Genomic DNA, 14,537 nt, shown 5'->3' with positions numbered 1-14,537 from the left:
ACTCAGGATGGCTACAGTATTCTCAGTTGTTCGATATAAAGGGGAATGAAGACTTGAGATTTTTTAAGTAAGAACATAATTTGTTTCTCAAAATTGTCTTTTGCTGCCAACCAAGAGAAAATTTTAGCTTCCTTAAAAGCTATAATCTTCCATAAACTTAACATCAAATTAGATATACTATAAGATATAAACAAACAACTGCATAGTCGAGGTGGATAAGACACTGCAGAGAATTTGAAATATGGGAACCACGTAAGGTAGGCTATAATAAGAATCACAATGGGGTTGAGTTCTTAGAGTCTTTTTCTGAAGCATAACTTTTTTAAAGTATTCTGACTAAAAAAAAAAAATCAAAGTTTTTTTTGTAATAAAACAACCCCTTTGATTGCTGTTAAGTAAAATAACTTTTCTGTAGCTATTTTTGAGTGATGTCAGAGAAAGGCCCAACAGAAGTATTCATTAAGTTCTACCTAATTATAGTCTAATCTAGCACTCCACCTAATTTTCCCATCAATTCCAACCAAGTGAACACCTTTGTAATTGCTATGTGTGTGCAGAATTAAGAACACTGGTCAGAATAACGGCTAGTTATTTTCATTTTAAAAGGGGGTTGCAATGGAAATGATTTGCTGCAGCTTCACAAAGCTGTTGCAATTCTATAAGGTTGAGCTGATGGTGATTCCCAAATTCTGATGATTTTTGATAAAACTAATTAGGGTGTACCAAGAGATATACAGCAAAATGTTTTTTTCCTCTTATAGCAGTTTCAAACTGGTGATTGTTTCCAGATATTAAATGCCAGTATATGTCCCCAAGATATTTAAAATCATATCTAAGTCTTAATCTTGAGACCAGCAGGATGACACAGTAAAGGAGTTCTGAATTTCACTGTCTGAAGACTTCTGCTTCCTGAGTTGACCATTCTTTCCTACTCTCAAACAGTAAAAATATCTGAAGCTAAGCAGGGGATAGCAGTAGCAAATCCCCTATAAAACACCACCTGCATGACAGGACCACCTTACACCTAGGAAAGACGACTAATCACTGCCCACACAAACGCCTAGAGTACAGGCCTATAAATTTTATTGCACAAATGCAAAGATGGTCACAGGGAGAACCAAACTGATGAATCCGCACAACTTGACAAATCATGTCTGTTTTGTGCATTACAGATTTTAAGTCCATACAACCTGTAATGAGTGGAACAGAATTTCTCCTTTTAGCTGTTAAACTTAATAGGATTTTTGCCTACATATCCCAAGAAGCATACTCTATAGAAAACTAAAAATCCCAAATTCCACTGCACTGCCAGAGCCTAGAGCTACTCTGTGCTAATTCTGTTTCATGCTTATAGATTATTTCTAGCTCAAGTGCCCAGGAGAACTACACAAATCAGAATGTATCAATTTACCCGAAACTAAATAGATGAACTGAGGGGAAAATTAAATTAATAATGACACTTTAGGAACAGCTACAGATTATGACCAGAGTATATATCCTCAGAGATACATAACTTTGCATGAGAATTTACATGTTTATTGAAAAAAAATCAATTTAGCATTACTTAAAAGCAAATGTAGTCAGAGATCATATACATACCCTCTGCTTCTCAGGGTCAACATATCGAATGCCAAAATAGTCTTTTTCCAGCAAGCTGTAATAGTTGCAGATGTGATCTATAAGAAACTGACCTTTGGTTTCCCTCTGTAAAAAGAGAAATAATTGATACATTATGTTGAGTATTCTGAACTTGCTGTCTACAAAGTCTAATCAAAGTGTCAAGGCAAATGGCACATGAAATTTGTTGTTATTCAGATGAGGACAAGGATTTAACCATTTATCTCCTCTAAAAGATGGAGGAGATTAATGATTAATACACTCTCTGAATATTCACAAATTCATTGGTTAAGAAAATATCATTACTACTCCTATCTCAGAAAAACGCATGCTGCTCTAATAGCCACAAATTTATAATATTTAATATATTACTAGTAATCATATTTCCACTTGCTGATATAATGGCATAACAGATACTCACTTACATACAGAATTTCAAAACAGTGTGTGGGTTTTTTTGTATGCCCCAAGTCTGTAAGCAGTTTTGGCAGTGAGTATCTTACTGGATCCTTATACAGTGCCCACAGCAAGACAGACTTGATCCTTAATTCGCAGTCAGTACAAGGAAAATATGCCCAAATGACTGAAAGAGATGTTTTCATTTTTGCACTGCTTCTGGGTAAAACATTTCATTCTTTATTTCTGCTTTCTTCAATCCCAATACTGTGTTTCATTTCTCCTTTATCTACTGCCTAATATGGAGATCCTACAAGAATTTTCACATTTCTTCTGATCAGCTGATGTGAGGGTTCAGCTTGGCTTTTTTTCCGAATTGTGATTTGTGTCAATATTAACACAGAGCTAAACCTTTTTGCCTAAACCAGCCCATTCCAAGCAGACAAAGGTGCTTTACCATGCAGCAGTGTCAGGTCTCTTTTTTCCCCTCTATCTGTCTACCCTGGTCCCACACTGAGACACCTTTGCTGTGGACTAGGTAGTGCGTTCTATCCTTAGCTGACATGAAACAACTTGAACTCACTTCTTTAATGTCTGGTGAATAGAAAGTACACAGGACATGCAATCATGTTATATAAAAGATATTACTTAACTAGCCTTTCTTTAAAAACAGGCAATTTAAGCCATAAACAGGATGGCAAGCAAAAGGGAAGAGAAAGCTTTTGTATTTCTCAAGGTAATTTACAAAACTGGATATTGTTATCATCTTCATTTCACATAGAAGCAATTGAGACAAAACCAGCACCATGACCTGTCTGAGGTCATACTCTAAAGGGCAGAGAAAGCAATGGCCTCAGGTCCACCACTCTCTGGTGAGACCTGCTTCCCACAGGAAAAATGAGACATGCTTCAAGACTGGAGAGTTAGAAAATAATACAATACATGAACAACTGCTTTCTTTTCCTATCTTCACAATTAAAAAGGAGTTCTGACGTGGATACCGTTGCTTGTCTTTTCATTTCCACCACTAAACAAAGAGATAACTAAATAAAAAGTACCCTCAGTTAAGCAACTTACAGAGAGCTGCACTGCCCTTCCAGTGTGCCAAGGCATTCCCCGCCATATGGACCTTCTCTCCTCTTGAATACACTTCCAGCCACAATGGAATTACTAGTTTCTCTACAGATTTCTCTTTCCTACTTGTGGAGGCCTTAGCTTCAATTCCTATTGTGTAAGCCATCTACTTCCACTAGTCCTATCTTTTTCCACCTTTTATCTCCTATATATTTACCCTGCACTAGGTCCTATACTTTTCCATACTCTGCTTCTTGCCTGGAGGATATCTCTTGCCTTGTCTGCACCATGGTATTTCTATAAATTGTTTGCCTATTTTTAAACAGACATTGTCAAAGGATGTTAATCCAATCTGTCTATTCTGTACATGCTCATGCAACCTCATGCTTGGCACCGTGCACTGCTGCCTTTTCCTGTGTTACATAGCTGCAAAGGTCTCCTTCTGTAATTGTTTCCTTCCAGCCCTGAGAAACTTAAAAATCAACTTGTTTGTCATTAGGAATGGTTAACAAACACACTGACATTTATTTGGTACTGTACCCAGTTACAAGTATTGGGCAGCCTAGTGACAACATAGAGAAAACTTTCCTCAAAATGCAAAGTCCTACCAAAGACTGAAAAGTGCAAAAAGAAAACTGTCATTCTGCGGCTGACAAAAAAGGTCTACATTTACACAGTCGCATCTCAATAAACTGTTTTCTAATTGAAAAGCTTATAGTCTGCAAAGTTTTGTGACTATGAGAGACCATCAAAACATTATGACAAAATTGCACAGTGACATTTCATTACAGAGGCAAAAGAAAAAATCACGAACACACACACATGACATTTAAGTTGCACATATTTTTAAGATTAATCTACAGCAAACTAAATAGAACTCGGAAATAACAGCTATTGACTGTTATTTCAAACATGAAAACAGATTTTACTAACAACAGCACATGAAAGAAATCCTTCTCATTTGTAAATGAGGAAACCAGACTAGTCATATTTTCATGTGACAACATTAGAGGGTGTTAGTGGAAGAATACTCAGCAATACAGTCTTCTAATTTCTACAGGTTTGCACTCTAATCTGTTCATTTTAAAAGTCTTTGCTTGACTAAATAATCACAAATTCTTTGAGTTCCTGAAGAAGCTGATAGAAGGCTATGGCAAGTACGGTGTTTTTTAATTCAGTAACAATGTTCCCTTTCTGAAAGGAATTGACGCCCTAGTTTTCTTGCTTGGAAGATAGACGATAGAAATAAACCAAACAAAAAAGAGCAGACGAACAAAAGCCTCCAAGCTAAATTCATGCTCTAGGAATCTTTAAGCCTGCCATGGATAAATAAGAGAGACTAGTTAATAATCTCACCCTTGGTTACTATACACATCAGTTCACTGCCAGATATTAAATAATATTCAAGATGTATAAAAGTTGCTAAATTGGCACATACATAATGTAATGAGTGTTTTCACAAGAAATACTGTTGCAAACATTTCACTCTTAATGCTTTTTAAATACCTGAAATTTGAAAAAACTCAGATCTTAGTTGATCCACAGAGGAAAATACTTGATGTGGAACACAGCATGTCAAGTCCGAATTCATAATACATTGTGTGACAAGTAGGATGGGCAATTGCTGCTAATTTTGTTTTCTACAAAAAACATACATAAACACTTTCTACACTTCTCTAACAATGCTCCAAATTCTCCTGATCCTTAGAAATTGATGATCTTTCTCATCTCCCATGTTCTTATTACATATTACTACTTATTACCGTACTATAAAAGAATATATTAAATTCAAAGTTTATTCTCATTTGTGAAAGAATATGGATAAATTAAATTAGAAACTGCCAGTCATCCACAAGAGAGCAGAGGAATGGATTTAGGTCACAGGATAATGAATATAAAACATTGCCTGAAATTTCAGACATTTGCCATGTAGCTTTCCAATTAAGGAATCCTTTTAAACAGACAAACAAACAAACAAAAACAATCCCCAGACCCTTCTATATCAAAAAAGTACTTTGCAGCAATTCAGAAAAATACTTTTAATACCATATTTTAGGATGTTTGTCAGAACATGGAAAAATTACATCATTAAAAAAAGCCATTATTTTCAAACACTACTGAAACATGTCAGCCACAAACAAGAGGAATCTAAAAGCAAAAATTAAGTCATACTTTTAAAATTTTCACAGCTCGAACCTTTGATAATTTTACCACAGTTTACCCAGAAGTCATCAACTACTCTCCAATACAGAAGACGTATGCAGGCAGAGACAAGAGTCACAAAAGTATACGAGCAAGAGATAGGAAATGTCCTGGATTGTAATCAATACAATGTTTTCAATGAAAGAATACCATGTTAAACAAACCACTTTTTTCTAAGTCCATTAATTGAAATATGTCTGTCTCAACGGAGATATATTTTCGTTCAGATTTTTGTAATCTATGCAATGGCTTTAAACAAAGTCCTGTAATGTAGACATTTCACACACTCAACAAAAAATAGGCTTTTGGAGATTCCTATAAATAATTTGAGGAATTACTCCCTGATTTGTTTAGATAAATTGGCACAGACAAGATGAGTATGTTTTTCCTAAGGCTGCATTTGAATATCTGACCTTAATACCACTGAAATCCCACAACAAACCCCAACACACATGCAAGGGATATAATGCCATGTAAATGACAAAATCCCTGAACACAGAAGGTCAGCTTACAAATAACTGTTAAACTCTGCTTTTTAAGCTGGGTCAAAAGTTTTCTATTGAAACATAAACAGATCAAACTAAACTAGCAGATGTTGCAAAAGAATTAAGCAGAACAAGGGACATTCTCCACTCCAAGAAGACACAAACACATGCTCATACAGAGTCTTCTATTGATGGACTCACAGGACAACCTGAGTTTCTTCCTTAGTAAGACACTGCATAAATGATTCATTTTACCTACCAGACACTCTTCCATTTCTGCAACTCTACAAATTTATGACTGAGTAACACGATTCCTTGGTAATTTCTCTGTTATAGAGAAACTAATCCAAGCAACCTTTGTTGCTGTTGAGCAGTTTAAGTCTAACACATTATCCCCATCTCATGCTTGCTGTGGGGATTTCTTATTTTTATTCCTAATTTCTTTATGCAACTTAAAAAACAAGGGAGATTGTATCTTGTTCTGTCAATTTAACCATTGTCCAATGATGCAAAATGAGACCACAAAACATTTGTAACCACTTCACTAATCTGAAAGTGAGAAGAAAATAATTTATAGCAGTTTCAGATCCTGCATTCAGTGAAATGTCTTCCTTATTTGCATTTGCTTCACTGTGGAGTTCTGTGTCTATTTATCTGAATGTTGTCACAAGGAAGAGCAAGAGTCACAAGCAGATTAAACACAACGCTTCTGCTCTGTTATCTAACCACTGAAGTCCTGCCAGCTGTGCTTATCTCTGTTAGGAAGCCACTGACATTACTAAGAAGCAGTGCAGAGTCATAAACACAGTATTTATTTGTACTGGGGATTTGTGTTTTATTTGTGCTAACAGTTCCCAACAGTGACCCTCTGTGTAAAGCTGGTCACATAATTAAGTGCTTACTTGAGTGTAAAGCCACTCAAAAAGAATTTAAAAAATAAAAAATAATACCATGTATATTAAAAAAAAAATTTAAAACCACAATTAATCCAGCATTTCTGTTTGAATAAGTGGAAAGTCAGGCTCTCAGGCAAGGCAAGCATAGTATCTGATTTTTTATGCCTGTTTTCTTTAGTATGTAACATATTTTGAAGTCCTATGGATGTAAAAGAATTAAATACATGTATTCGAGAACAATCATAATAACACCATTGAATGAAAACTAACCTAGGCAGAAAAATGGACAAGTGCATCTAGGGCTAAAATAAGTAATTCAAAAAGCACTGAAAACTGAAACAGATACTTCTGTTGACAATACTTAAAAAATTATAAAAAACCAACAGAGCTAAGCTATGTCTTTGACTGCCACATCTCATATTTCTGAATTCTCTTTGGATATCCTCTTCCAGTGATGAGATCATATTTCTTCCAGGCTTTTCATGAGAGAAATAACTTGAATCCCAACGGGAACATATCTTCCATTCCATCGACAATTATTCTATAATTCAGTATGGGGTCAGCTCTCATGCACAAAAGTATGGCTATAAGAAAGACATATGGGAGCAACTCTCTGCTCATGTCAGTTTTGAACCAGCTGTCATCACATTTGCATTTGTTTCCAGTAGCACAACAAACATTCACTAAGCATCACTTTTGGAGTGGGGATGTACCATGGAAATGGGACTCATTTAATATCAACCCTTTGGAGCTGATAGGGAGGAGGGCTGAGGGCACAGAGAAGGAAAGCAATGCCTGAATTTCACAGTATCTTCTAGATGAATTTTCTGCCTGATGAAAGTTCTGCCTGAATAGTCACATCAAGAACAGAATCCTCATTCTGCAACAACCAAAAGCAGTGAGGTAGAATAGGCTTAGCTCCAAGCTGGCAACACTGGGCCATCCCTAACCCTGACAACCTTCAACACGCTGTGCAAATTTCTTATGGCTCCTTAGATTTATGGATTCACTGAAACTACAAATTACAGCAAATACTCACAAAACAGATACACAGACAAGTTCTTTACCATTTTTGTTCCATCTTTGGAAACAGCAACAGGAATATCTGAAGAAGTTTCACAAGAACTAGACATTGCATAATGCCTTGAAAATATAAAGAACAACATGCCTGTTTCATTCCTCAATTAAAATGTTATAACTTTTTAAAAGGGATTCCTCTTATAATCAGCAACCTATTTTAAAGTATTTGAAAATACTTAGGATAAAAAAAAAACTTAAGGGAAAAAGAAGCCACAAATCAGTCTCTGTCACTGTTTCATTTGGGCAACAAATATACAAATGCATCTCAAAGATAAAACAGAAAGGAAAGAAAAAAGAAGAATGTCCATGCTGGGAAGAAAAGAAATAAGGGGTGAGCAATTTCGAGGCTGAATGTGTGGATGCAGCTGTGGAAGCTCTATCAATCTTAAACGAAACTGCAGGGCTAAATGTACATGGCATTGAAAATTTAACCAGAAGTTACTGCTCCAATGAGGTCAGAAACATGCTTGTCAAGTTCCTCTTATCTGCTAACTCAGTTGGGAAATGAAGAGGATCATTTGAGGCAACTTATTTTTCTTTAGTTTTGCACTATTCACTTGTGAAAGATGGGCAGATTTGTCCATAAAAGAGCATCTTTTTACCCTCTCTTGAATTAGAGGTTAGTGTATGAGGATAGTGATCCAATAATAAAAGATGAAGGGGTAAAAGAGATAAGTACACCACAGAAAAAATAACACAATGCCAGTCTCATGCAATAAATACTATCCTAAAGGCAAAATATATGGAAAATGAAAATTTTATTCTACAGGCAGCAGGAGTGAAGACAAGTAACGGCTTTCACACAATCAGTTCTTGACCTCAGTGCTGTTCTGCAAGTAAATTACTCTGACCTGTGAGTAAATTACAAATGATAAAAATAAATATTTATAGTTCACATACTGCAGTTCTCAAAAGTCTCCGCCAGTCTGGCAGGCAAGCATTGAAGAAACCACAAATGTGACATTCATTTACAGGGCTCATCATCATTTTCTGTCCTTCTGCACATGGGCAACACTTAGCCATTCAGGTTCTGTGTCCCTGAAGTGGCAGCCTCACAGAAGGCTTGCAGCATTAACTGCTCACTTCTGGTAACAGCTTCCATTAGCACAGCAGTCAATGCCATCTGAGGCACTATTGATTTCTTAAAAGGATTTGAGTCCTTCTGTCAACAAATCTATTGCTTTATTCAATATCCATCATTGTTCTGCAAAGCTAACTCTACTTTCTCTCTTGCATCCTCGACATCATACCACATCTAGGAAAGTGGATGAGAGATTTCAAGGATGACTTGTCAGCCCCCAGCTACAAAGCAACCTAAAAGCCAAATCAGGATTTTGACAAAATTACCTAATGTCCCTCAGTACAGATGATGGTCAACAATCCTCCCCATGCAATACCTGGCCCCATACAATACTGAATCTTCTCAGTGGGTTCAGCAAACCCAGAAAAAGTACTACATATTTGGGGGGGGGGAACAGTTTTCCCCCTGAAGTAATAAAATGGTAAATCCCCAGGGGGTGGTGACCCTTGAGGTTTGAACCAATGAGCGCATTTGCAAAATATAAACATATCACAAGCAGACCAGAAGAGAAGGTGAGGTAGTTGTAGTTGTAGTTGTTGTAGGAGAGGTGGCCATGTTCTGAGGCCACGAGGGGAAGTACAAATCTTTAACTATACTATCTTTTCTAACAGCATGCCCTTATTTTACAAAAGGAGTACTTTAAAAAAGAAGAGCAACCAAAAATACTTGTAGGCAAATAAGACCATTCCCTGAGCACAAGCAGAAGAGAGAATCAGTGTGGTGTGACACAGCTTAGTTAAGCTGCTCACAGAAAAACAACCAACAGGGTTGTTGCAAGAACGCCCCTTCACAAGTACATTTCAGAGCTCAGCTGAACCCCAACCACAGTAAGGGTCATGCAGGAACAACCACACCCTTTCCACATGAAGTGGGAAAATATGACCACAGCAGAGAAGGGCAAGTTGAAAGAATCAATGAGTAGGGCAGGGGATCACCTGTAAGCACTAATACTGGCACCTCAGCTGGCCTCCTCACCACAGCTCCCACCAGCTTGGGGTTATTCCCGTGTTCCTCTCCTTGCATGAGGAAATACAGCATGAATGCCTGCAAGCATAACATGGGATGTACATGCACTGGACGAGAGCAAAGGAGGAAGAAAAGGAAGATCATGGGATGTAATCCTTAGAGGGAGAGATTTTCTAACTGCTGAATTAATACCCATTGAAAAGGCTATTAGAGTGATGTGCAAGGCTAAGATCTTACATAATGAGTAGAATACATGACTAGATATTACAGAAATTTGATCCATCATTGTGTGGATTATTCCAGAATCACAAACCAGTTGTGTGATTGCCAGTGGTCTGGCAACATCATCTCTGAAGCACACCAAATCTCAACAAGTGCTGCAAATCACAGATAATGTCTCCTGACAGACAAGACCCTCAGTCATGATGAAGTCAACATCTCACAGCGAACCAACTGAAAGTGTAACTTGTATGCTAATCTGATGTGATAAGGGCCTAGATGAAAACTTTTGGCTAACTGAGGAATCCTCACCATGCTATGCACTTGAACTGTCATACATATATGACAGATATACCATAGATACCATTGATAGACATACCATAGAATTGTGTTGTTAGTGCCTCAGAGGACACTTGTCATAATACCTACTGCAGGTCTTCAAAAACGTTATTATGGATTGCAAGAGGGTCATGATGCACAAAAAGGTCTCCCACATTTTACTAATTTAGAATTCATGACACGTGTTTCTTTCCATTAGTCACCTTGCTCACCTGCACCAGGTCAGTAAGTCCTTTCTGAGTAAACTATTTGGTCTTTACCAGTATTGGAGTACAGTCACTCACTTTTCCCATGTGCCTTGACTGAAGAAATTTTGTAACTTCAAGGATCATGTTGGGTCATTTCCCATTCAGCAAAGTGTTTTATTTCATTACTCTCTTTCAGCAAACTAAAGAATAATTTTATCATGAGACACTATTTCCAAACTGCTCAACTAGTGCTTTATAGACACATGTGGTTAAATATATTTTCCTGCCAGAAATAATTACACAGAAAAGATTCTTTCATCAATACCTTCCCCCTCCCCTTTAATAATCCCAGCCGTTAAATACTTGATTTGAAGGAAAACAAACATCATTAAATTTTTGAGATTAGACATCCAAACTTCAGAAAAGCAAATTTATGATAGATGGAAAATATTGGAGAAAGAAGTCCTCCAGAAGCATTCCTTGGACATAGAGCCTACACCAAAGCACCCCAATGATTTAATAAAAGCCAGCTATTGGCATCAGAGAAGGAACTCTGTCTCATACAAGCCTCTGCCTCTTTGCCAAAGAAAAACTCCCAGTTCACAACTTTTTTTGTAGTAGTAGGGAAAGCTGGATTGATTTTTTTTCTTTCCTTCTCTCCTTCTGGATGTTGTTCAGTCCTTGAAGGACACATGAACTGCCTCATTAGCACTACCTAAAATAAGACCTCCATTTGATAGTGTAGCCAGAGCAAACCTTGCATTTGTAATCATCACCTCACAAAATTACAGCTATGGTTAGTCTTTTTTTCCCACTCTTTTAAGAACAATTATAAGAATCCAAAATTAAACCAAGTCTTTTCCAATTTTTTTTAAATATCACCACAACATACACAACACATTTTAAAAAATTCAAATGGAGGGCTCTACAGACTTGTTCCATTAACCACAGCTGTAAATGAAGAAGATAATAAAGCAATACATTTTACAGACTCCATAATTGTTTCACCATTACTAAACTCCACTTTTTCTCCCTTACTGTGTCAGATTCATCTTCATCTTTCTGTCCTGTGCCCAAACTTCCTGTTCCCACAAACTCACCAGAAATCAAAGGCAAGCTGACCTCGCCTTTTACTGTTTCAGTAATTGGTCTGTTTTTCACATCTTTCAGTCATACAACATATTGACAAACTATTAAAACGCATCCTTTCTGACTAAGTTGGGAACTCACCACACTTTTTTCTTCTTAGCAATAGTTACTCTTGCATCTCTTTTAAGATCCCCACTCCCAAAATAAATCCTAGGATGCTGCAAACATTTCTTTACACCTAGTAACTGGAAAGCAAAAGCTTGAATTACATACCAAATCGCAACTCGCTTTTCCCAGTGCAGATTCTGATCTTACAGAAGCACAATATATGTCTATTCAGAACACAGCTTGCTATCTTTGGTATTTGTAAAATTTTAGCTCTCTGTCAAAACCGAATGAAAAAGAAGGAAAAAAATATTTCATAGTGTATATTTAAATATTAGGAGTTTTCAGATACGTTCCACGGTGGTTGGCATTTGAGGAAAGCATTGAAAAGTTAGTTTATTGCATATGACGTGGAGGATGTTTATCCACACTGACCAGTTTCCCTCAGCTATCCACATTGCCTGTTACACTGAACACAAAACTCATTAAAACAAGAAAAAAGCAGAGTAAGATGTTGAGTAGGATCAGCTGTATTCATTTTACTATGTGAAGCAGTAGATAAGAAAGCCATATAATGGGACCAAATTCTGTATCCAATTGAGCATAGTTCTCCTAAGCAAATTTCTTCAGAAAAGTCAAATTCTAACACTGAAAATTAAAAAAAAAAAAAAAAGGAAAAAGAAAAGAGGAAATAAATGTGCCTTGTTAACAGGTATTTAAGCATCAAAACAAATTTTTGGAGATAAAGTCCTGTTCTCACACAGGTGGTCAAGGGGATAGGGGAGACCTGACAAAAAATTATAACATACAGTAACTTTCATAAATATATAGTACAGCTGGTTCCTAGGTCACCAGTTGCATCAGAAGGGTCTCTTTTCATATTCCTGTCACATTTAGAATAGAAGCAGAGCCATAGCAAATGCCAGGATGAAAACTAACCAACTTGACAAAGGAGTGAATAGCTTTGAATATTATTTCAAAATAAAAAAGATAAGTAAAGTTTCTTTTGCTCCTCTCACTGTTGAAAAATCTGTGCTTAACTTCTTGTAATTTGGAATCAAACTAAAGCTACATTCTTCTTACCCAGGTCTTCCATGAGTACAACAGGCTTACATAAAAAAAAAATCTCTTAAAAAGTCTCTTAAGAAAGAGCTAGAGGCAGTGCAAGGCTCACACGCAGATTTTAACAAGCAAAGCTCTGACAGCTTCATAGCTGCTCTGCCAAAACTGACTACAAAACCTCAGGATACAGTTGTTTTATAATGAATCTCTTTTTTAAAACTGGAGAAGTTACATAAATAAGCAGATGACACCAAAGAAGAAAAGATACCTTGTCTTACAGCACAAGGCAACTTCTTGGATTTCTCTTTCTGCCTGACTCAGTGATGCAAAAAGGACTTTTGGGAAATAAACCAAGAAACAAACCAGTATGGGAATTGGCAAGAGAGCAAGGAGACATTTCAGTGCCCTTAAACCCTCCTTGTGGGATGCAGCAACCATCCTTAGCCATGTGCCCTAAGTACAAGAAGAGCAGCAAGCAGAAGGAAAGTAGAGAGCAGGGAAGACCACCACCAACTGCACTGCTGTCATTAACTCAAACCCATCCATCTTCATGTGTTCTCTGAAGAGCCTTAAAGAAATGATTGGATTCACAAATTGACCGAGAAAGTACTGGAGTTAAGCATAACCATATCAAAGACACATGAGACCCAGTAAACCAGGATATATTCTTCTAGATAAGATGGAAAATGCCCTTTCTTCCAAGGCATTTAAACCTTAGTGTAAGAGTCACAACCTGCTGTTATGCTGCCCTGTCTCACCACCCGGTCTCCTCTAACCCTTCCCATCTTCCTCTTCACCACACATTAGTGGGTGTCCAGCCTCAGTCCACCCAGATATGTAGCGCACACTGAGATACCTGGCAGCCAGTGCTCTGAAGTTTTGTCTTCATCGCCCTCTCTCAACAGAAAATAGAAACCCCAAAGTAAAAGAATATCAGTTTGCATGCTCTGAGCACTTGACTGTAAGTCTGAGTTATAGGCATGGCAGAAGAGCACACACAAGTGGTCAGTGGTGCACCGATGTCAGAAAGCCCCAAACTACTGAAGTACACAGCTTCACAGTGTGACTTCACAGTGTATTTCAATAATTCTATACATGATTATCAATTTGAACAGTGACCCAACTGAACCCCTGCAGTACACGCCGCCATACGTAACTGTCCTGGAGAGCAGCAGCAATTAGTCTTGAAATATTTAATTAAGAATCTCTCATGGTGATGGCTGATAGATAAAAAATGGTGACCGTCATTATATATTTACTTATTAAAGGCACTTCCTTTTCTAGCTTATACTGCATCTTTGCTACGTCTCACACACATTTTTTATACCTGTATATCTATACACACACACATACATGTACACACTCTATACAAAAATATGTAAGAAAAATGTGAAGAAAAAGGATTAAAGTATTCTAAAATTAGAAAATGCCATTAGAACATTTGACTATCTGCATAACTTGGAATATACAACTTTGTCCCATTAATGTCTCATACTAGTCAGACTTATTTTTTGTCATACTCAATAACTGCATTTTTTTTCTACAGCACGTCTTCAGCCAAGGCATTCAATCTTGATTTAAAGCTTTAAAAAAAAGAAGTTGAAAATATGCAGATTCTGCTGCAGGTTTATTCTACTGTATTATGAGCTTTGCAGAACAAACTTGGAAAAACCCCATGCTTCAGCTGAACTGGTACCACAGAGCACCATGATTTCCCACAAATAGCTACCTATCTAGA

General features: G+C 37.0%; 1 protein-coding gene across 7 annotated transcripts in view; it reads right to left on the bottom strand.

The window, feature by feature from the left end:
• Positions 1–14,537, bottom strand: part of FRMD3 (FERM domain containing 3) — a 146,044-nt gene that overhangs the window by 73,026 nt on the left and 58,481 nt on the right. For 6 of the 7 annotated variants that reach the window (XM_051801440.1, XM_051801432.1, XM_051801434.1 and 3 more), the window contains one exon: positions 1,600–1,704. Coding sequence is in view for 4 of the 7 variants with exons in the window: in XM_051801432.1 (XP_051657392.1) it covers positions 1,600–1,704 (105 nt within the window). In the remaining 3 variants the exon portion in view is untranslated. Of the gene's footprint in view, positions 1–1,599; positions 1,705–14,537 lie in introns of those variants that run through there. The other variant, XM_051801439.1, reaches the window with a different exon arrangement.

This window comes from Manacus candei, unplaced genomic scaffold (assembly GCF_025592945.1).
Source record: "Manacus candei isolate 608988 ecotype Guabito, Panama unplaced genomic scaffold, ASM2559294v1 h1tg000051l, whole genome shotgun sequence".
Taxonomy (NCBI): Eukaryota; Metazoa; Chordata; class Aves; order Passeriformes; family Pipridae; genus Manacus; species Manacus candei.
The sequence above is the reverse complement of the archived record's forward strand: the minus strand, read 5'-3'. Positions and strand labels throughout refer to the sequence as shown.